Raw genomic sequence first — 24,209 nt, forward strand, 5'->3', positions numbered from 1 at the left:
AACTCCAGTACTTTGGCCACCTCATGTGAAGAGTTGACTCATTGGAAAAGACCCTGATGTTGGGAGGGATTGGGGGCAGGAGGAGAAGGGGACAACAGAGGATGAGATGGCTGGATGGCATCACCGACTCAATGGACATGAGTTTGGGTGAACTCCGGGAGTTGGTGATGGACAGGGAGGCCTGGCGTGCTGCAATTCATGGGGTCACAAAGAGTCGGACACGACTTAGCGACTGAACTGAACCGACTAGGACAATTTATAAAAATGGGGGCTTCCCTGATAGCTCAGTTGGCAAAGAATTGCCTGCAATGTGGGAGACCCTGATTTGATTCCTGGGTTGGGAAAATCCCCTGGAGAAGGGATAGGCTACCTACTCCAGTGTTCTTGGGCTTAACGTGTGGCTCAGCTGGTAAAACATCTGCCTGCAATGTGGGAGACCTGGGTTCAATCCCTAGGTTGGGAAGATCCCCTGGAGAAGGGAAAGGCTACTTACTCCAGTATTCTGGCATGGAAAATTCCATGAACAATCCATGGGGTCGCAAAGAGTAGGACAGGACTGAGAGATTTTCACTTCACTCACTTTATAAAGATGGAGGGAATTCACAAGAGAAAGTCAAGTTACTAGGACTATGGGTTAAAGGGAGAGATTCCAGAACTCTGAGAGAGTAGTTGAATGGAGACTGTTGTCTGGTGGGAGCCATGTGAACCTCACACCCATCCTCTGACAGCGCCACCTATGGGTCTAGTCCAACCAGAAACTATACTTGGCAAGGCATCCATCCAGCGGATGCAGTTCACAGAGATAAGTGTTTTAGGTCAGAGAGGGGCTGGGAAGGGCAGAGTAGATCTGGATGGGCAAATGAAACATGTCCAGAAGCGTACTGTGTGTGTGTGTTTGTGTATGTGTGTGTGTATGTGTGAAGGGAAATGTGGTAAAGACAATATTGCCCTTTGTGAGTCAGTTGAATAAAGAGGAAACTACCATGAAATTAAAGTTGTCTAGCAATTTATCTTGTCTCACAGTTAATTAATGCTATTTAGGAACTATTTTGAGTTATGCCTATAAGCCAAAGAACAAGCTGTTTTGGAACCATCTATTACTACACACAAAAGGAGGCGCACTCTTACCACTCCGAGTAATGATGGGACCCGCAGAGAGTACGGCGTTTCCAGAAATACTCTGGGGATTCAAAGTGGTCCTCCTCCCCACATTTCGCCTTTCTCTGTGGCCACAAACCTAAGGAGTTAATGAAAAGAAGTGAAATTCCACACCAGCACTAAATTGGTTCTTTATGGCCATTTGGAAAGCAGATTCTTTTAGAAGAGATACTACATGTTTAATTTTATTCAGTTACTTCTGTGCATTTAATTACTTTGCATATAACTGCTACAGTGTTTCTTATCCTGGCTTGGGCCACATTTCTTATTTCCTTCTGATGTAATTGTGCATCGCCTCATTAATTTACATAGCTCAACAGCTCTCCTGAAAAAGAGATGTGTTTATCAAACTTTTCTACTTTTATTTCTCTCAAGACTTTAATAAATTTTTCCCTGAAAAATTGGTCAGCACAGAGCCAAGGAAATGCAGACTCTTCATTTAACCCCACCTGATACAGAATGAATATAATCAATGATTGTAAAGAAATACATGAATTTGAGCACACATATAAACACATTAAAGCTTGTTGTTGTTCAGCCGCTCAGTCATGCCTAACTCTTTGTGACCCCATGGACTGCAGCACCCAAGGCTTCCCTTGTCCTTCACCATCTCCCAGAGCTTGCTCAAACTCATGTCCATTGAGTTAGTGATGCCATCCAAACATCTCGTCCTCTGTTGTCCCCTTCTCCTGCCTTCAATCTTCCCCAGCATCAGAGTCTTTTCCAATGAGTCAGCTCTTTGGATCAGGTGGCCAAAGTATTGGAGCTTCAGCCTCAGCATCAATCCTTCCAATGAATAGCCAGGATTGATTTCCTTTAGGATTAACTGGTTGGATCTCCTTGCAGTCCAAGGGACTCTCAAGAGTCTTCTCCAACACCACAGTTCAAAAGCATCAACTCTCCAACACTCAGCTCTAACATTCATATATGACTACTGAAAAAAAACATAGCGTTGACTATACAGACATTAAAGCTATTTTAAATCAAAAAAATGGCTGCATTTTTCTCAGGTTAATATTGAGTTTGTGTGTGTATTCTCATTTAGTCATGTCCAACTCTCCAATCCTATGGACTGTAGCCCACCAAGCTCCTCTGCCCAGGGAATTTTCCAGGCAAGAATACCAGATTGGCTTGCCATTATTTAATCCATGTTAATATTGGTATGATCCTAGAGGGCCTATCAGAAATAGAATTTTATTTCTTCACTAGTAAATGGGTGTATATTTTAGTGGCAGCTATATGAGCTTCCCTGGTGGCTCAGATAGTAAAGAATCTGCCTGCAATGCTGGAGACCCAGGTTTCAATCCCTGGATAGGCAAGACCCCCTGAAAAAGGAAATGGCTACCCATTCCAGTAATTTTGCATGGAGAACTCTATGGACAGAGGAGTTTACTGCGCTACAGCCCATGGGATTGCAGAGTCGAACATGACTGAGTGACTAACAGATATGTAGTACAGATCCACATCTTTTATAGTTTTTATCTTTTAATACCAGGGATTCCCTGGCCATCTGGTCAATCAACCTTTCTAGTGCCAGTGCTGCCCCCACCACAGGCTTGCCCATCATCCTCTGATCTTCTCCGTAGCCCTACTGAGACTGGAAGTTCGCAGGTTACTCTGTTTCTTGTGTCTGTGCTTTGACCATCCTTTGGTGTAGAATGTCTCTGTCTTCAAAATCACATCTCTTCAATCAAGTCTCTCATCTTCTTCTGTTTCACCTCTCTCACAATGATGAATAGTGCCTTTTGCTACAATGCATATATATGTCTGCCTTTGCATCATAACATTTTGTCATATTTTATTCCTTGACTATCTCATGCTTCTAACAATTAAGCTAATTAAATTCAGAATTCATGCACGCATCTCTGTATTCCCAGTATAATGCTTGGCACAAAGTAGGTATTCAAGATATCTTTACTGGATGAATGAAAAAATTGTACTTCAAACTATCTGACCTGATGCATATTCACTTTCTATGTAGAAATAAGTTCCTAACACTTGATAACCTTCAGCTTAGTTTAATACAACAGTTCAGAATAAAGTTATCAAAAACCTACTGGCATGAGGAAGGGGCAGTCATCAGCTCTGCAGAGCTTGGTAACGCAGTGCAGGAAGACAGTAGACATTTTCTGATTCTTGTGTTTCACAAATCGGAACACTTCAAAAGAAAAGCGGCCCCGCTGGCTTCTGCCGTTTTCAATGACGGTAGTTTGAGGATCTTTGTCACAGCTGCATGTTAGAGAAAGTGACAACAATTAATACTGGAAAGTAAGAACCCACCATGACTTGTACATTAATTTCTGCAATATTAAGAGGGTTTCCCCAGCGCCCATTACATTAAGAGCTAACAAAATTATGCCGTGTTACAGATTTGTTATAGGAAAACAAGCTAACTCAACAGAGGTAGGAGTGACATAGTTCATAAAATTTAAACAAATCAGTTTATGATTACAATATTTCTGCCAAATTTTAGAGGAATCATACCCTTATATGTTGAAAAATCCAAACAGCATAAAATATACAAAGTAAAACATCTATCTTTGCCCTTGTCCATGCCCTTGCATGCCCACACACAAACCTGCCTGAGGTGATCTCACATGTTACTGCAGCCTCACAGGACATATGCAAGTAGAAACAGAAGCCATATTCTCAATGTTCCCCTCTTCTTAAACAAATCATAGCAAACTCTCTATATTGTTTTGTATCTTGCCTTTTTAAAGTTTAACAATGTAACTTAGAGATCTCTCTGTATCAATAGAGACCCTCCTTCATCTTTTCTCACAGTTGTATACTATTTCATCATGCACATGTGCTGGAGTTGACAAAACCTGTGTCCCATGTATATTTCCTTGCTTTGTTTTGAATCTTTTGAATTTTACAAATAATAATGAACAGCATTACAATGCATCATTTGGAAAATGTGCAGGGTTATCTTATCTTATATATATATATCTTACATATATCCTTATATGTCTGTAAGGATCATTCAACAGACTTTGCCATATTGCCCTAAGTATTGCCACATTTTGTACTGTCCCAGTAATGTATAAAAAATACTTAATTTCCCTCAGAGCTATATCAACAAAGTATATGCATAAAATTCTGGATTATTCCCTATTTGACAGGGACAATAAACCATCATCATGTAATATTATTTCAGCTTTTTGTTAATGTGAATGGATATGTGCATTTATCATATATATTAGAGCCATTCATATTTCTTTATCTGAAATTTGTTTATGTTTTTTGCCCAAATTTTAATTGTATTATTGGCCTTTCCTTTCTGATTCCTTTAAATCCTTGGTTTTTAAGAAATGTGGTTCCTTGTTTGTTATATAAATTGTGAATTGTTTTACTTTGTTGCTTGGCTTTGGCCAGTCCTCACTGTGTGTGTGTGTCTGTGTGTGCATGTGCCTATGTACATATGTTTGAGAAATTTTATTTTTATATAATTTAACTTTAAATGTTTTATTTTATGGCTTCTAGTATGTGGGCTAAAGATGATTTTCCATACTCCAAAGTTCTAATGATATTTTGCATTTTCTCTCCCATCACTTTTAAATCTGTAGTTTTTACATTTAAATTAATAATCCATTTAAAGTTTATCATGGTATAATGAGCAAAGTACAGATCTCATACTTTATTTTTCTTATGATTATCTACTGCCCTGCACTGTTTTTAAAACTCTCTGTCAATCCCATTGATTTGCATATTATCGCACTCTATTGGGATTTCTTTGGAAGGAATGATGCTAAAGCTGAAACTCCAGTACTTTGGCCACTTCATGCGAAGAGTTGACTCATTGGAAAAGACTCTGATGCTGGGAGGGATTGGGGGCAGGAGGAGAAGGGGAAGACAGAGGATGAGATGGCTGGATGGCATCACTGACTCGATGGACGTGAGTCTGAGTGAACTCCGGGAGTTGGTGATGGACAGGGAGGCCTGGCGTGCTGTGATTCATGGGGTCGCAAAGAGTTGGACACGACTGAGCGACTGAACTGAACTGACTGATCACCTAATAAATGACCATGCTTTGGATCTATTTTCAACTGAGTATTGTAAATTTTTATCTACGCGTCTAGCCTCACATAATATCATACTTCTTAATAACTTTAGAGTGTCTATTAACTGCAACCTCTGGTAGTATCATATCCTTCTCATTTCCTTGTAGATTTCCCCCTTTCTTTTGTATTTTATAAATTTTTTGTTCATCTGTTTTTTCTCGATTCAGTTAGCTTATGAGTCTCTGTCCTTGTAGGTGTGCATTTCTCCAGGCTGTTTCTAGGTTCTACGGCACTGGCACCCTCAGCATTCACTTTTCTTCCCCACTTCTCCTGCCACCTCTTCCCACACCACTTCCTCCCAGCCTTTTCCTATACTGTATGTTTTGGTCTTATTAACTAATTTTATCAACACTAACAAATATTTTGTAATTTCTAGGTTTTCTTTTCGTCCTAATCTCACTGAAAATGTCATTTGGGGAACGATTTCGGTCTCTATAGTTTCCAAGAAGAAAACTGAAAGAACTAAGCTGAAACCATAGTCATACTAGAAGTCTAACGATCATATTCCAGATTATAATATGCAATGATTATAGAAATTGTGAAATTTCTATAGATTATAGAAAAACAAAAATGTCAAAGCAAAATGATCCACAATCTCATTGTGCATACATAACCATGGTGAATCTTTTGATGTATTAATATTTCCTTACACTCTTTTCTATAATATATAAATGAGGTCAATTGTACAATTGTATATGCTAATTCTTTCATTTCATATTTTAATACATTTAAATTGTAAACAATCACATATTTATAAAGATAGGACTATCGAGAAGACAGAAGGGAAAGAGATAAAATAGAACAAATCTTTTTTTCTATTTTATAAATAACTTTGTGTGATTATAATGCCTACGTGAGCTTTCAACTTGCTGCTTCTCCATAATTCGCCTACCCCTTTCCTTGCTGCTGAACATGCAGTTGGTTCCTATTTTTACTATTCTAAATAGCACTGATAGACAAGAAGATGATAAATACTTTTAGAATATGCTTCCTAACTCACAAATGTAGAATCAAAAGATATGAAATCTTTTAAGAATTTTTTTTAAGGATATTGTTTCCCAAAAATGTTAACCAAATGAACACTTCCAGCAATAGGATGAGTGTCAGTTTGATCATACACTCTGAGTAGCACCTTAACCTTGATTAACCAATAAAATTTATTCTTTTGATTTCCCATCATATTATTCCCATCATGTGTCAATAAGCAGCAGTGATCAGAGCCAACTGTATTTTATAAGCATGATTAGAAGCCATTGCTTGACTCTCAAGTCTGTTCTCCTGTCAGATAAAAAAGCTGAAAAGGAACTAGGATGATTGAATGTTTTTATGATCCATGTCCCTTTTTCCCAAATGTAGATTACTTTCACTCTATCACCGTCTATTGGGGAATGAAGTCAAAGTTATTGCATCTGATTTAAAAAAAAAAAGTGGTAGGTTTTCATTTTAAATGCTGATAAATGAAGAAAAGCATTATGGGGTCTAAATTATCTAGACCATTACTTTAATTTTACTCTCCTTTTGACATACCATGAGACAGTCTAGTTTCATAAAAATAGTCACTGCCTTTCTCTTATTGCCAATAATCTCTTAACCATGCTTTTCCTAAGACAATGAAATATTCCCGTATGACCTAAACATGAATAAAACATCTTTGATGTGCCAAACTTACTTGTAACTTTCATCCAACAATAGCCCTTTCAGCATTTCATGTTGAAAACTGTTCTCCACTTTTACACTTCCAACTATATTTTAATTTTTGTTTTGAATGTTCAGAACTTTAAATTTAAAAGCTATAAAAGTACCTTGTAATTCATCTGTCTTCAATTTTCTATTGGGATTATCTACAATTGAATTATTGCTATCAATACAAGACTTAGACACCTACCTAAGGAAGAGATCATATCGAGTATCATCATTTGGGTTCCCTGATGGGGTCGTGTAGCAATAATCCATTAAGACATTCCATCTGCAAGGAAAAGGAAGAATAATCTAGAGTCAGAGTCTCCTTTGGATATTAGTTATTAACCCAAAGGAAGTAGATATTCACAAACATTTACTCCAGGGAATATAGTTGTTTAATTATTTCCTGAGACTTCTAGTTTAATAAAATGTTCTCCTAAACTCAGAATGTTTAAAAGTCTGCAACAGATTGCCATTGCACATCAACTATCACATAAAACCAAGAACAGAAATGCCAAGAAGACAAAAAGGGAGAAGGCAAAGTAGAACCAAATTTCTCAAGACCACCAATCTCTTCAGGATGCAAAGTTTAAATAATAATATACGAGAAACCCAAAATAAATCATATGCATGTTACAATTTTTTATTAAGGTAGAACTGGATCTTTACTTTTGAATTTCCTTTCAATTTTGATCATCCTGGATTTTCTAAGAATCAGACGAAATGACTTATTTGGTTATTTTGAAGAGATGTTTCTGGGGATTGTTAAATATATTTGTGGGCCAGAGTTCTTTTGTTGTTTTAAATAAACATTTATTGAATATTAGCACAAACATAGGATGGCTTCCCCTGTGGCTCAGCAATTAAGAATCCACCTGTAAAGCAGAAAATGCAGGAGATGCAGGTGCAATTCCTGGGTCAGGAAGATCCCTTGGATGAGGGCATGGCAATCCATTCCAGTATTCTTTCCTGGAGAATCCCATGAACAGAGGAGCTTGGTGGGCTATAGTCCACAGGGTCACAAAGAGTCGGACATGACTAGAGCAATTGAGCACGCAGACACACACACATAGAAAATGTGTACATAGAAAATGTACAGACCACGTGTTCACAAAATTACTGTATCTGACTAATCACCTTTCAATGAAAAAGCAGAATATTCTGGTATCCCAGAGCTCTCCCCATGCCCTCTTCCCATCACTATCTCTCCTTCTTTAAGGGAAAAAATGTTATTTTCCAATTAATGACTTAAAGTATCACCCTTTAATCCTATAATTTATTTCTATTTATTAGGCATTCCTAAATGATGTGGCAATGACAATATTTTTTTTGTGAATAAGCTAACTTTATGATTCATCAGGCTTTGCTGCTGCTAAGTTGCTTCAGTCGTGTCCGACTCTGTGCAACCCCATAGACGGCAGCCCACCAGGCTCCCCCGTCCCTGGGATTCTCCAGGCAAGAACACTGGAGTGGGTTGCCATTTCCTTCTCCAATGCATGAAAATGAAAAGTGAAAGTGAAGTCGCTCAGTCATGTCCGACTCTTCGCGATCCCATGGACTGCAGCCTACCAGGCTCCTCCTTCCATGGGATTTTCCAGGCAAGAGTATTGGAGTGGAGTGCCATTGCCTTCTCCAACATCAGGCTTTAGGCAGCCAAAATGTATTAACCAACAAAAGATGGGAGCTTGAAATTACCTGCCATCCAGATTAGTGGCTTGTACAGCTGCAAATACTTTGGTTTTCAAAGGTAGTCCTATACTTGGGATAATTAACTGCTGATTGTAGGTCGAATCCTAATAATAAAAAATAAATAAGCAATTAACCCGTCATTGCCTTCCCAACAACAGCACGTTTACTTAAGACAATAATGGCCTATTAAAAAAAAGAGAGAGCAAATCAACATAAATTTACTGAACCATCTCCTAAAAGGACCTAGTTAATCCTCTAGTTTTTGGCAGAACTGTTCTTAAATCATATCCAAGTAACAAACTCACTTCCATGCATAAATCTTTTCATGTCCATAGTTTATCATTTATGATGATTTATGTTCAATGTATTTAAATTACATGCAATGGTTACTAGTAAGAGGTTAGTATTTAGTTTGGCTAATATTCAACTATCACTATTCAGTTTATTTAAATTCATATTTCATTTATTTAAATTATATTAGTAGCTAATATTCAGTTTATTTAAATTATATCTGCTTCAGTTTAAGCCCTTTGCCACTGGAGTTGTAAATCTTTATACTCTTAATAATCTCTCATTAACCCAAAGTCACTTATCTCGCAATTTTAAATTACAATAATTTAACTGAAAACAAAAACAAAAAAGGGACCAGTGTGTTCTCCAAGTTGCCAAAAATGCATGCCATGGAATTCCTGTACTAGATAACGTGGTGAGGACTTACAGAAGGGTGTCTTAGGGCTTAATTTTTACCTTTTACTGTTAGTTTAGATCAATTCTGCAGAGCTTATTTATATAATTCCCCAATTTACAGTAGATTAAGGCAGTAAATTAGAAATTGATAGTAAAGAAAAGCAGAAAAAAAAATGAAGAATAAAGAAGAAACTCAAAATCTAAGTTGTCAAATCATTTATCATGGAGGCAAATTGTTTCCCCCAAATTTAGTAACTCTGAAGATAAAGCTATTTTGCAGCAAAGGGAAATATTTAATGAAATCTCAGTATCATCAAGCAAAGGCGGAATACAGAGCTCACTCTGTTTCAGAAGGCTGGGAAGAAACAACAGATACTGAATTTTGAAACTTAACGCAGTAGTAACTTGGATGCTTCACTTTTGAAAGGGTTGTATTCATGTGGAGCATTTCATTCCCAAATTAAGCCTGATAAGTGAGGGATTATTTGCTGTACTTATTTTCTAGATTTCTGTGATAAATGATAACAGCTCCTCTAACCATTTCTCATAGGTAGTATTTTTAATTAATTCTCTTCCTGGCTCCCTTTTCCAACTTCTTCAAGTTATACACACTTCATCGACTATTATGGCTCATTCATATTGTACTTGCATCAGTATTGTCCCAAAGGATATTACTTCATTTTTTTTTACAAATATTATACTACAAAGTCATTTGCAAATGATATGACTCAGCTATGGTTTAATCTTAATTATCACCTTTTTCTTCTAAAATTCTTCTAAACAGTAATGTTTAGATTTTATTTTGTATAGTTGCCTTACTCCTGTTAGTAAATATTGTCCCTAAAATCAATGATATTTATTTTAGATTTTTTCTTCAACTTTAAAAATAATTCATAATTACCATAGCACAGTTTTAGATTTACTCTGTTTCTTTATCTGCTCAGAAGACACTATTACTTAGGTGCAATTCAAATTCAAAATCATCCTCACTTAATTTCCACAGAGAAGAAAACTAATATATTTATACTATGTAAGAATAAGGGCCAAGGTCAACTCGAAGTAAACTGCACATATTGAAATCACAAAATCAATAAATGTCATTTTTTTACAGGTACAATTTTCATAAGTACATTCAATGAATCCCATAACACACAGAAATAATTGTACTGAATCCATATTCAGTACAACTTTTCCTTTTCAAATAGCTAACCACAGAATAAGAGTAGTAGGTGAATAATATAACTTTTCGTAATTCCCAAGGGTTAGAAATCAAAACCTTTGCATGTAAAATAGGAAAATATGGCCCCAAATGGTTGTAACATAATACTTAGTTTGAAATGCTACAATAAAATCACATTTGGGTAGCTAAGTGTTAGAGTTCCAAACAAATAATAAATATGGTTTTGGATAATTTCATTAAAGTATACCAAAGGTCTGTTTAGTTAAAACTATAGTTTTTTTTTCAGTAGTCATGTACAGATGTAAAAGTTGGACCAGAAAGAAGGCTGAGCACGAAAGAATTGATGTTTTCAAATGGTGGTGCTGGAGAAGACTCTTGAGAATCCCTGGGAAAGCAAAAAGATCAAACCAGTCAATCCTAAAGGAAATCAACTCAAAATATTCATTGGAAGGACTGCTGCTGAAGTTGAAGCTCCAATACCTTGGCCACCTGATTTGAAGAGCCGAGTCATTGAAAAAGACCCTGATGCTGGGAAAGACTGAGGGCAGGAAGATAAGGGGGCGACAGAGGATGATGATTGGATGGCATCACTGACTCAATGGACATGAATTTGAGCAAACTCCAGGAGATAGTAAAGGAAAGGGAACCCTGGCATGCTGCTGTCCATGGGGTTGCAAAGAGTCAGACGTGACTTAGTGATTGAACAATAACAAAAATTCTTTTCCAGTATAAATTGCTAGTTTTTTTTAATGTCCTGAAAGATGGCAAAATACTACAATGGTGCCAAATTAAAAAACTAGTTTGAGGCAGTGAAACTCTTCTGTATGATGCAACAATAATGGACACATGCCATTCACAGTTTTCAAAACCCATAGGATATATAACATGAAGCATTAACCTAAATGTAAATTATGAAAATTACTTAATATATCAATATTGGCTCATAAGTTATAAGAAATATGCTACATGCCCCATAATGCAAGGTGTAAGTAATAAAGAAAATTGTATGTAGGCCCTGGAGGTCTATAGGAATTCTCTGTACTTTTAGATCAATTTTTCTATAAACCTAAAACTGCTCTTAAAAAATAGTCTGCTGATTTAAAAAAAAAAAACTGGTTTGTAGGGAAGTGGTTGAATTTTATTAAATAACTGTTTAGTAAACAAATTTTAAATTTCAATGTGTTAATTCAACCATTAGTAATATCATTGCAAATTGGTTAAAAATGAGAATGATTTTGATACTATGTATTTTGTTTATAGTCATATCAAATAATTACCTTTTAACCATCAAATTAAAATCTTAGGTTATCATCAGATTATAGGCTTTCATTTGGCACTAAGATTCTAGGAACTCTTTCAAGGATTAGGTGTAGTTTAACAATAGGACTACTATACTATTTCTAATGATAAAGGAAAGAGCTTAATAGCAAAGCTCTCCTCAAGTCCACACTTCTAAATTTTTATTAAGAGAATAGCTTAATTTCACAGAAAATAGTGGTATCCTTAAATGTCATGTGAGTATATTTTTCACTCTTTTGATCAGGAATTCTCATCTTTGTTTCAGTCAATTGGAACAAATAATATTGAATCCAAGGCAGTCATCACAGTGCTATCTCAGGAAGATTACACATATAAATTAACAGATAGAAACTTTCCAATTTAAAAATATTGCTTACAACAATAATAAATATCTGGTCATACTGGGAATTAATATTGGCACACATTTGCTGAGTATTGTAAAACCAAGTATCTTGGCCGCTTCTCCTTGCAGAAGAAAGTTTAGAAATGACAGAAAGGCAATCTTCATTCCAACACATTTTAATTTGTTGTTTAGAACTCTGTGGTGTCAGACTACAAACTTATAAACATGATTTTTTAAATGCCTTTGGAAAGTGTCCTACTACAATATTTATAGCTCATTATATGCAAAGTATAAAGCACTGACTTTTAAATCAGTTGCATGAATTATAACTCAGTGCCATGATGACATGAATAATAATGTAAAAATCAGATTCATAATTTGCAAAAATGTTGGTTGATATATTGAAAAATTGATATTTAAATCAGGCATTTAAAATGTATGAATAAAATTTTTAATCAACATGAAAATATCATTTGGGGGATTAACGTTAGAGTTATAAATAGAAATTCATATATTTTTCACATTTTGCTGCCACTGTCAATATTTACATGACAAAAGTTTAGACAATACTATGTAGTCAAACCCAAACTATTTCAGATACGACAGAATTGACAACAGTCAAAACCCACACTGGGAATGGTAACACACTGAACACCAAGTATCTTGCCTTCAAATGAAGTATCGTCTGGACTTTTCTTACCTTTTTATCACATATATATTATTTCCAAAATCTTGACCCTGAATATGTTTACACACACACACACACAAATAAATATATACATATAAATGTAGATAGACACTTGGAGTAACTATGCAGAATCACATATATGAAGTAAAATTTAAATCATTTATCAACTTCTGGAAAATAATGGAATCGTTAGCATACCTTTATCACTAAGATATTTGGAAATGGTGGTGAAGATGAATAAATGTTACCAAAGTATAACAGGGTTAATGTAACTTTTGGTGGATCTTTATAGGAAAGCCATTCACATAAATGGCTCCTCAGAACAGTGAGAGAAAAAAAAATAGCATCCTTCAACGATCAACTTACATTATAAAGGAGCAGGTTCAAAGTGCTGACAAACGTACCATTGTTCTCCCTCACAGAAATAGCAGCTGAGGACCTAAAACAGATTGAGGAAAAGAGAGGCACTGATGAGATTTTTAAATTAACAGCTTCAATCACACCTTAATGTTAGATTCAAGGCACCAAAATTCTTGAGCAATCCTGACATAACTAGGTCTGGAAAGAGCATATTGTTTAAAACACTGAACAGATAAGTAATCAGAAAGCAAGAGGGACTAAATAAAGGCAAACTGCTCTTTCTGATCTTTTTATTTATAAAGGAATCTTTTTTTTTTTACATTTTTATTACCTATATGAGACTTGCAGAAAAAAAAAGTCATTCCAATAAAGTCTGAATCTAATGTGAATACATTTTCATCAATTCCATTTCTATACAAGCTTCATGAGACCAGGAATTTTGTTTTACTTTTTTCACTGTTAGAACTTTGCATGGTACATATTAGGTGTATAATAAATATTTGTTGAATAAAGAAACAGTGAAAGTAAAGTCGCTCAGTCCTGTCCGACTCTTTGCAACCCCATGGACTATAGCCCACCAGGCTCCTCCATCCATGGGATTTTCCAGGCAAGAATACTGGAGTGAGTTGCTATTTCCTTCTCCAAAAGAGAAAGTTGCTCAGTCCTGTCCGACTCTTTACGACCCCATGGACTAGTTCTCCAGGCCAGAATAATGGAGTGGGTAGCTTTTTAGCTTCTCCAGCAGATCTTCCATCTGAGGAATTGAGGGTCTCCTGCATTGCAGGCAGATTCTTTACCAACTGAGCTATCAGGGAAGTCCCATTTAAATGAATGCATATCCATGTGCACTGAAGTTCAGGAATGAATTTAGTGAGGAAGTTGAGGGGAGCAGAGTGAAAGACTATGACCCATTTCTCTTGCACCTGCTTCTTTTTGACTCAATGCCTTTCTTTTCTTGTTTTCTACATCAAAATCTTGCTTTTGACCAAGCCATTTATCATAACTGTACCATTAAATTATCTATGAATATTTTTTAAACTGAAGCAAAATGTGTCCTCCGTGTTCCCTTACGACTGAGATTAAACAATAACTTCACTTTTGTGAAAGAAAACCCTACAGCTGAAGAGGGAAAGTTTTTATTTAATCACCCCATTTTGTCAAAAATATTTCACAAATCCATATGATTATATTGCAATATGGATGTAAACACGTCTTGGAGTGTGTGCTTTGGGAGTAATGAATGAATGTGGTAGTGGTTTAGTCGCTAAGTCTGATATGACTCTCTGAGATCCCATGGACTATAGCCTGCCAAGTTCTTCTGTCCATGGGATTTCCTATGGCAACTGGAGAGGATGCCATTTCCTCCTCCAGAGATCTTCCTGACCCAGGGATTTTAAGCCTGCATCTCCTGCTTGGCAGGTGCATTCTTTACCACTGAGCCACCTGGGCAATGAATCCATGTCTGAAGCTCTTTGGCTATGAGTGATACCACCTTTGCTGGGAATCATCAGCATCTGTGCAGGGGACACCTTAGCAGGAGGCATGGAGACCTCAGATTCTGAGGCAGCAGTCCAACAGTGAGCACAGACGGCAGAGACTGAACCCAAGCAGGACCCAACACTACAGTGACTGAATGATCTACGCACTGGAAACATGACAGATCCTCTGGACTGCATAAGCCCCCAGGATTCTTGGGTTCTTGGGCAGTTCTGAAGGGAGCCAGGAGAACCAAAGGCAAATACTTGACTAACATGAGCTGGTATTAATTTAGGGAACAGATTAAAACTGAACTGTTGATGTTCTTCAAAACAATAATCGTTATAGATGGATAAGTTCAGTTCAGTTCTGTAGCTCAGTCATGTCTGACTCTTTGTGACCCCATAAACTACAGCACACCAGGCCTCCCTGTCCATCACCAACTCCCAGAGTCCACCCAAACCCATGCCCATTGTGTCGGTGATGCTATCCAACCATCTCATCCTCTGTCATCCCCTTCTCCTCCTGCTCTCAATCTTTCCTAGCATCAGGGTCTTTTCCAATGAGTCAGCTCTCTGCATCAGGTGGCCAAAGTATTGGAGTTTCAGCTTCAGCATCAGTCCTTCCAATGAACACCCAAAACTGATCTCCTTTAGGATGGACTGGTTGGATCTCCTTGCAGTCCAAGGGACTCTCAAGAATCTTCTCCAACACCACAGTTCAAAAGCATCAATTCTTCAGTGGTCAGCTTTCTTTACAGTCCAACTCTCACATCCATACATGACCACTGGAAAAACCATAGCCTTAAGTAGATAGATACATAAGACCATATACAGTTTCCATTAGATTCAGTTTAACTTTCTCAACAAATCCTGCTATTAATATCTTTGTAAGTTCCTCAAGGGTAAAAATGACCCAAATAAAAAGACAACATGAGAAAGTAAGAATAAAATGCGACTTACGAAGCAAGCTGGGTATTATTAACCAGGTATTCCAATGGATAACTACAGCTAAATTTGTAAAGAAGCCCAGGTAGATAGCTGATGATTGTTGGTGGGTCTGGAGTATCAATATATCCTGAAATATTTCCTATTTGTACTGAAGTTGCATTTCCGTAAGCACTGACTCCAGGAACTGTGGATACCTGTTAGAATTGTAGGTCAAGCTCAGTGATTAAATAGTTACTCATAAATCTAGGCATTTCATATGCAAAATAAAACATTAGATCAGATCATTTCCAGGGGCTGTTGCAACTATAACATGACATAATTTTGAAATTATACACACATAATTCTAAGTGATCATATGTCTTTTTTTCTCTCAATAAGAGGGTGATTTAATTTTTTTAATTAATTTTTATTGAAGTATAGTTGATTTACAATGTTAGTTTACAATGTGTTAGTTTCTGTGATACAGCAACGTGAATCGATTATACATATATTTACTCTTTTTTAAATGTTATTCCCATGTAGATCATTACAGAGTATTGAGTAGAGTTCCCTGTGCTATACAGTAGATTCTTATTAGTTATCTATCTCATATATAGTAGTATGCATATGTCAATCCCAGTCTCCCAATTTTTCCCTCGCCTGCCACTCCCCCTTGGTACCTGTAACTTTATTTTCTATATCTGTAGCTCTATTTCTGTTTTGTACATAAGTTGATTTGTAACATTTTTTTAGATTCAACATATAAGCAGTATCATATTTGTCTTTCTCTATCTGACTCATATATTTCTTTTAAATAAATAAAGCTTCATATTACCAGAGATGGTTTACTCATATTTCATAAATAAGAAAGGAGAGAAACTATATGTTACTTGTTGTGCAAGAGCAAGTAATTTGAAAATACTCACGGGTAAAGCCAAATTTCATGGCCTGGACTAAAAGACCCCTGTTAACATGATCTTGTTTTCAGTGTTAGCTTCATATCTCCAGGCTCCCATTCTTGGTTAGTAATGCCCCAGCATCAAGGCCCTTGTTGCTCTAGCATTTGTGCATACTACTGCCTCCTCTCTGGCCCTCTTCACCACAACATATCCTACTTCCCTGGATCTCATCTTCCTTGGGAACTTCTCCCGACCCCGCATACTTTCTGTCTCACAGAAGCAGTCATAGCGCATGAGTGGTCTGACTCAGCACACCTCCATCCATAATCAGAGAGCTCTTTGCAGGCAGGGACCCTCTAGGTCTTATTTGCCTTTGTCCCTTCAGTGACAACAGCATCCTGGGACCCCTGAGATAAATTTTAAACAAATGAATGAAGGTCACAAATTTTCTGATGATCGATCTCCCTAGGGTCTTCCTCTGGTACATGGAGATTCTCATCTCCTTTCAGGGCAATAGTTCACAGGGATGATGCAGAGGGATCATGAACTTCTAGAATTTATATAAAAATATTGTCCATGTGTGTATTCTCTTGGGACTGAACAGTTTTCACTGGATTCTCCAATTCCACTAAAATTTAATAAACATCATTTAAGGAATTGTTAATATTTTTTGTTACACTTAACACAAATGATTTTATTCTTGTTGTTCAGTTGCTAAATCATGTCCAACTCTTTGCTACCCCATAGCTGCAACACACCAGGTTTCCCTGTCCTTCATTGTCTCCCGGAGTTTGCTCAAATTCATGTCCATTGAGTTGTTAATGCTATCTAAGCATCTCATCCTCTGCCACTTATTTTATTACATGTTAATATCTTAATTAAAAAGTTAATAGAAAATTCAAACATTTAAATTGCAATTCCGAGTCTGAAATATCTAGAATAAGTCAAAGAAGGAAGACTTTCAAAAACCGAGGCCTTAAATTATGTTACCATAGTTATAATGTTTTTCAAGTCTATAACTAGATGAAGGTTTTTCTGATGAAATATTGTTTGGGTGAAGTTGACATCATACATTTTATTGGGAAGCACTAGGCTCACAGTTGGGCTTCCTTGTAGCTCAGATGGTAAAGAATCCACCTGCAATGCAAGAGACCCTGGTTCGATTCCTGAGTAAGGAAGATCCTCTGGAGAAGGGACAGACTACCTACTTCAGTATTCTTAGGCTTCCCTGGTGGCTCAGCTGGTAAAGAATCTAACTGCAATGTGAGAGACCTGGGTTGAGAAGATCCTCTGAAAGACAGCATGGCAACTCATTCCAGTATTCTTGCCTGGAGAATCACCATGGACAGAGGAGCCCGGCAAGCTACAGTCCTTGGGGTTGCAAAGAGTCAGACATGACTGAGAGACTAAGCATAGCACAGCACAGGCTCACGGTCACATATTTTAACCTGGAGGTCAAGGATTTTGGATGAATTCTGTCTCTGATGATAGTATCAATATCTTAAAACACTCAGATGGTAATGACATACAGGAATGACTGCCTATTAGACTTCTTAGATGGCACTGATAGTAAAGAATCTACCTGCCAATGCAGGGACATAAAAGACATGGGTTTGATCCCTGGGTTCAGCAGATCCCTGGAGAAGGAAATGACAATTCACTCTGGTATTCTTGCCTGGAAAATTCCATGGGCACAGGAGCCTGGCAGCCTACAGTCCAAGGGGCTGCAAAGAGTCGGACATGACTAAGTGACTCAGCTCTAAGGTTATTATTGCCCAGGCTCTCTGTTCTCATGTGTGAATTACCAAGTAGAGGGTCGCCTGAATACTTCTTTTATCAACAGTGACTACTAGCAGTATGTTTGTCAAAATTCAGGCTCTCCAGTGAAACAAACTTTATATGGGCCTATGATCATTAAACTCTGAGGATTTTTAAACCATGGTAACATATTATTTGAGTCAGCACAGGCTATGTAATATGGGAGTAACAATTCAACCCCTATATCTCAGTATATTAACACAACAAAAGTTCACCTTTTGTTTATGCTACATGTCCAATATAGTTTGGTAAAGGGGGTTCCATTCCAAGTGTTTGCACAGTGTTTTTGCCTCAGACTGGGTCTATTTCCCTGTAGCACTGCCATCTCAGCATGTGGCTTCTAGTACTGCTAAGACAGAAAATGCCGGAGCTAGTAGGTCATGTAGAGGCTTTTTGCTGTGTACATGTCAAGTCCAATAAGAGTCTACAGGACTGAACCAGTTACAAAGCCCTCACTAACTGCAAAGGGGCTGGGAAGGGTAGCCTCCCCTGTGCTCATGGAGAACTAACAATTCTGACATCAATAACGTTCTTGGTTGTCATAATACCTTTGAACTTCTCCCCCCATGTCAAATACAATATGATGATCAATTAATATTCTAGCACCTATTATGGAGACCTATAACATTTAATTTTCAACAAGAGAATACACTTTATACATGGACCTAAGAGCACATGGGCAAAGCTGAAGCAATTATCTAACTGATTCATGAAGAGAACCAGAACCCTTATGAAAAAACATTTTGATTCTAATCCATATGATTTAGTAGTCTACTTAATTTTTCCCATATAGAACTGTCCTTGGAGCAGATACCAAAGCTGGTGATATCTAAGACAAAAATATAAACTAAGTAAATCTTCCTCTCTACACATTGCCTGCCTGACTGGCTAGCTAAACATGCAAATTCTATCTATGAAAAAAAAGTATGTGTGTACAAACATACATGTACATTACATACCAGGCTCATTCAGTTTAAAAAAAAAAAAAACACACAAAGAAATGATACACACACACACACACATGCACACACACACGTGGGTGCTTTGCCTGGCATTTCTCTGGAATTGTTTTCTTTTTTTGGCAACAGGGAGCAAGATAAGACTGAAATGGAGAATAGGAAGCTCCCTGAAGCAAAGTCCTTGAGGGGAGAGGCTGCGCTGCTTCTCTCCACTTGAGCTCCCTCCCTTCTTCCCTACTTCCCTCTGTCCCTTCCTTTCCCCCTCCCTCCCTCCACAAGGAAACTTGGATGTATAATAATCAACCTGCCTCACTTCCCCTCACTGTCCCTTAGGCCCACTTCATAACCTCTCTGCACACAACCGCAAGAGATGAATAAACGTTTTTAATAAAAAGAGTCAACAATACTCAAGCTGTATATTTGGAAACTGTCATGGGCACAATATTCTAACTGCCCTCTGAGAAAAGATAAAGGAGATTAAAAGAAATCCCTTTTTCCTGTCTCCTATCTCCCATCAGGTCTTAAAAGCTCTGTCCTTAGAATAATCAAGCTTTCCCCCTTAGTCCCAAACAATAACTTATCAAGAGGAAAAGCCAATCTCTCCTTCTTTACTGGCCTAAGTGGACATGTTCAATGAATCTTCTTTTTGTCTTTGCTAGGATTAACCAATAAAACTATATTTAAACAAGCAAAAGGAAAAATTGTTTTAAATAAATTTTAGCCTAACACCCCCACCAAATCACAATTATCTTTTACTTCAATTAACTTTTAAGTCCCAGGAGAGTGAATGCCTGTTATAATTCTATTTTTTGTATTCAATACATGAATAAGTAAATGAATAGTGTAGATAAGTGGCTCTCATTCAAGGTAGAAATATCTGAAGTGGTGCTTTAATTTTCACAATGACTGGATGGAGCATGTTGCAGGGATTTCATGGGTAAGATTTCATATGATAAGCATTTTTTAATTCAAAGGATAGATCCACAGTATGAAGAAACTCATGCTGGAAATGCTAACAGCCCTCTTTTACAAAACAGTGTTGTGGCTTATTCAATGGTAAACACGATACCTAGATGATTCTCTCATTCGGTATTCCATCTTTCTTCCTGAACGAGGTCACTAAGAAATAATAGGCCAAGTGATTCAGTGCCAAACTCACTGGAATATAAAAGATACTTCCATAAAAAGCATGAGGAACACAGCTAATGAAAAACTGTAGAGAAATACTCCTCAGTGTCTCTCATACAAAATAATGCTGGTTAGAGTAGCACAGTTAATCTCAGGCCCCTCAACCACCAGCTGCAATAAACAGAACCACTACTGGAAAATGAAATCATACGTTTGGGATCAGAAGCCTCAAACAGGCAAAGGAAAGTGGTTTGTTCAGTTTTATTGGGGTTTTGTTCTTAAAAGATAGATTGGGTTTTTGAGTATTTCATGATATGGGGAGTTTTGTTTTGGTTTTTTTAGTTATGATCGCCAAACCTAGCACATAGTTTCACTCTAATCTTACCACTAAACTGTTTCCACAGCCCTCCAAGGTGCTGAGATTGATGATGAAAATGACCACAGCAGGAAAGGTGTTGTTATTGATGAACCCCCTGCAGTGGGAATCCCCATGCCTTCCGTTCAGTGCCAGGTCTGCTTCAGAATAACCGGAGAAAAGAACTGTGCAAAAATTAATCTTCATTGTAATGGCCTGGACCCCACAGTATACATTGATATCTCTCTCAGCTGAAATAAAAAATATAAAAAACAAACAAGTCACAAAAGCATAGCACAGGGTCCAAGAATAACTTTAACATCCTCTGAGTTATTTTCATCCCCTCTGTCTGTTTAACTGGCTTGAATACTTGAACACACCATAATCCACTGTGAAAGTATTAAGATAAATACCCAGTAAAAGCAGTCATTGACTTTGTTATTTCCGGAGAGATCTTCGAGTGTAGATATTATATTTCATCTCTGTTTCCTAGTGCTTGGTATACAGTGGATGTGCATTAAATGTTGGTCAAGTGGTGTAAAATGATTGTTGGAGAATTGAGTGGAAAAAATTAGGTCTCGAGGAAATTCAGAAGAAAGTAACTGAATTATTTAGAACACATGTCTAGAGTAGAGAGACTCACTACAAACGATGCATTTTCCCAAGTGTAAGGAAGAAATCTCCTAAGCCAAAGTTTTGAGCACCTTGGTGTTTTGTAACCCATCTTATCCAGGATATAGAAACAGAAGCCATCCATCCAGATTGTTTTATTTTACTAAGCTATGCTAGAGAGGAAGAAAATGAAAACTAACCTGTTGATATTTCATTCAGAAATGCATAGTCAATCCTAAAAAAATTTTCCAGTGACTATGACTGAATAAAAGCAATGACCTCAGCATTAAAACGTAAGACAAATTTGCACTTTTCCATGATTCCATGAGTTATCAGTGATGGGATCCATTCCAGGTCTATAGAGGTGAGCAGGCATGCCTACACACACACACACACACACACACACACATACATGCACAACATTTTCATATATCTATTTAGTTATTTTTCTACATGTAATGAAGACAATATATGTAAAAAATGGCCAATTCAATTGCTGCTAGGTAATTTCGCAGTGGCAGAAGCTGTTATTTTTTTGGATTTGGTAACAGTTACAGGTTGAATTACTTCCCTCCCTTCAGGAAAAAAAAAGAAAAAGATACATTGAATCTTAACCCCCAGTACCTCAAAATGTGACCTTACGTGGAAATAGGGTTATTGAAGTTGTAATTAGTTTAGATGAGTTCATACTGGATAGGATGGGTTTCTAATTCAATATGATTGGTGTTATCATTTGAAGAGACAGAGGCACAGGAAAAATGCCATGTGAAGACAAAGAATTACAGTGATGCACCTGAAAGCCCAAGGAACAGCAAAGACCACCAGCAAACCACCAGGAAGATGCCAGGAAGAATTCTGTTCAGCCTCTGAGGAAGCTTAGCCCTACTAACACCTTGATTTTGGACTTTTGGCCTCTGGAATTGGAAAATGATAAATTTCTGTTGTTTCAAGTCACTCTCTTGTGGCACTTTGTTACAGCAGACTTAGGAAATTAATACAGTAACCTTATTACTCTTTACCACCCTTGCTATTACCACTGGGATAAAGAATCTGAAACATACAATTGGTTTTCAAAATGTGAAAAAAAAAACAAAATTGGATTAGGTTATTTGGAGAAATCACCCTAATTGTTCCAAAAAGGTAAAACAAGCAAAATAAAATATTTTTGGCTAATGATCTAAGCAATATGTAAATCTCACTCATGAGTTTTTAGCATAAAGTAAATTTTCTTAAATATATCAGTTCTAACCTCAGGGTAAAAATGTTCAATGGCATGTTTCTTTGGAGTGTTTATTCTCCATACTGGTTTTTGTTAGTAAAATGAGTCATATTTTGAGGACATGAATAAATCAAAATGGAAATTTCTATGTTTGATTATGATTTTAAACTCAATACAAAAAATTTTTAATTTTCTCATAGTGAAAGAAAGATGGAAAATCTTGTTTATGGCCAAAAGGAAAATATTAGACTAGTTCTTATGGTAAACTCCAAACAACATTCCCTTTGTAGGTGGAAAATAAAATGAATTCATTGTGAAGTTATACTGTGCCAAGATAGAATATAATAAATACCATTTTAAATTTGAGAATATATCTATTAGCTTTCAATGACAGTAGCTGTTCAAACGCAACTATAATTTTTAAATGGTGCTCTTATTAAAATAATGAGTTCTTTTTAACAAATGTTTAAGTGTTTCAAACATTTAAACTTCAAATTAGCTCTTAAATCTGTTGATTTTTCTCCATCTTCATGCTGTTCCTTTGCACATGTAAACCATTATCTTTTCTCTTAGAATATTACATTAACTTCCTAACTGGTTCCTTTAATTCTGCTCTTAATGCCCTCTGTTTAGTACAACTGCTAAAAGTGAATCTAATCATTTTATTTCTTTGTGCAGATTTTCAACAGCTATTCATTTCATTCCAGCCAAAAGTTCAAATCTTGAACCAGTTCCTCAAGATTCTCTGTGGCCCGCCACCTACCTACCACTGCATTCTCATCTCCTCTCTACTATCCCCCTCGGTCTCTACAACCATTTCATTGAACTTTTTTCAGTTCTTTAAATGTATCTAAGTGACAGAAGCCAGAATAGTGGTTACCTCCAGAGGGAAACTGTCTAGAATAGGGGAAATAAAGAAAATTTGGAGGGTGACAAAGTTGTTCTCTGTCTTAATCTGAGTGTTGATAATGAGTGTAAACCTATGGTGAAATTTTTAAGCCACGCGCTTAAAGTTGGTATATGTTATTTTATATGTTCTTCCTCAATAAAATACCGTGAGCACTTTAAAAAGCCTAATAAAGCTTACATAAGACCTTTAAATGGTCTTCTTCACCTCCATAGATGCTTCTCTTATTCCCAGTCCTTGTCTGAGAAACTCCTACTCACCCCTCAGGTTTCAAGTTTCATTGTCTCTTTCCCAAACACATTCATGATCCCAAACCTAAAGTATGCTACTCTGTTCCTATACTATCATATTAACTTTGAATCACATACACATTTGCATAATTGTTTTCTCAATAAATTGAAAGTCCCAGAGAGCAGGAAACTAAGATATTCAATGATGCACTCCAGTGAGTAAATTGCCAATATCTGTTGGATCATCGAAAAAGCCAGATAGTTCCAGAAAAGCATTTACTTCTACTTTATTGACTATGCCAAAGCCTTTGACTGTGTGGATCACAATAACTGTGGAAAATTCTGAAAGAGATGGGAATACCAGACCACCTGACTTGCCTCTTGAGAAACCTATATGCAGGTCAGGAAGCAATAATTAGAACTAGACATGGAACAACAGACTGGTTCCAAATAGGAAAAGGAATACGTCAAGGCTGTATATTGTTACCCTGCTTATTTAACTTATATACAGAGTACATCATGAGAAACG

The 24,209-nt window shown here is 36.8% G+C and overlaps 1 protein-coding gene across 1 annotated transcript in view; it reads right to left on the reverse strand.

The window, feature by feature from the left end:
• Positions 1-24,209, reverse strand: part of ZPLD1 (zona pellucida-like domain containing 1) — a 51,306-nt gene that overhangs the window by 6,578 nt on the left and 20,519 nt on the right. The window contains exons 2-8 of the mRNA XM_010833756.1: positions 20,743-20,963; positions 15,587-15,768; positions 13,155-13,227; positions 8,598-8,695; positions 7,108-7,188; positions 3,216-3,387; positions 1,129-1,237 (exon numbers count right to left, since the gene is read on the reverse strand). Coding sequence (XP_010832058.1) covers positions 1,129-1,237; positions 3,216-3,387; positions 7,108-7,188; positions 8,598-8,695; positions 13,155-13,227; positions 15,587-15,768; positions 20,743-20,963 — 936 coding nt within the window. The remainder of the gene's footprint in view (positions 1-1,128; positions 1,238-3,215; positions 3,388-7,107; positions 7,189-8,597; positions 8,696-13,154; positions 13,228-15,586; positions 15,769-20,742; positions 20,964-24,209) is intronic.

Source organism: Bison bison, unplaced genomic scaffold, assembly GCF_000754665.1.
Source record: "Bison bison bison isolate TAMUID 2011002044 unplaced genomic scaffold, Bison_UMD1.0 scf7180017863886, whole genome shotgun sequence".
NCBI classification, from domain to species: Eukaryota; Metazoa; Chordata; class Mammalia; order Artiodactyla; family Bovidae; genus Bison; species Bison bison.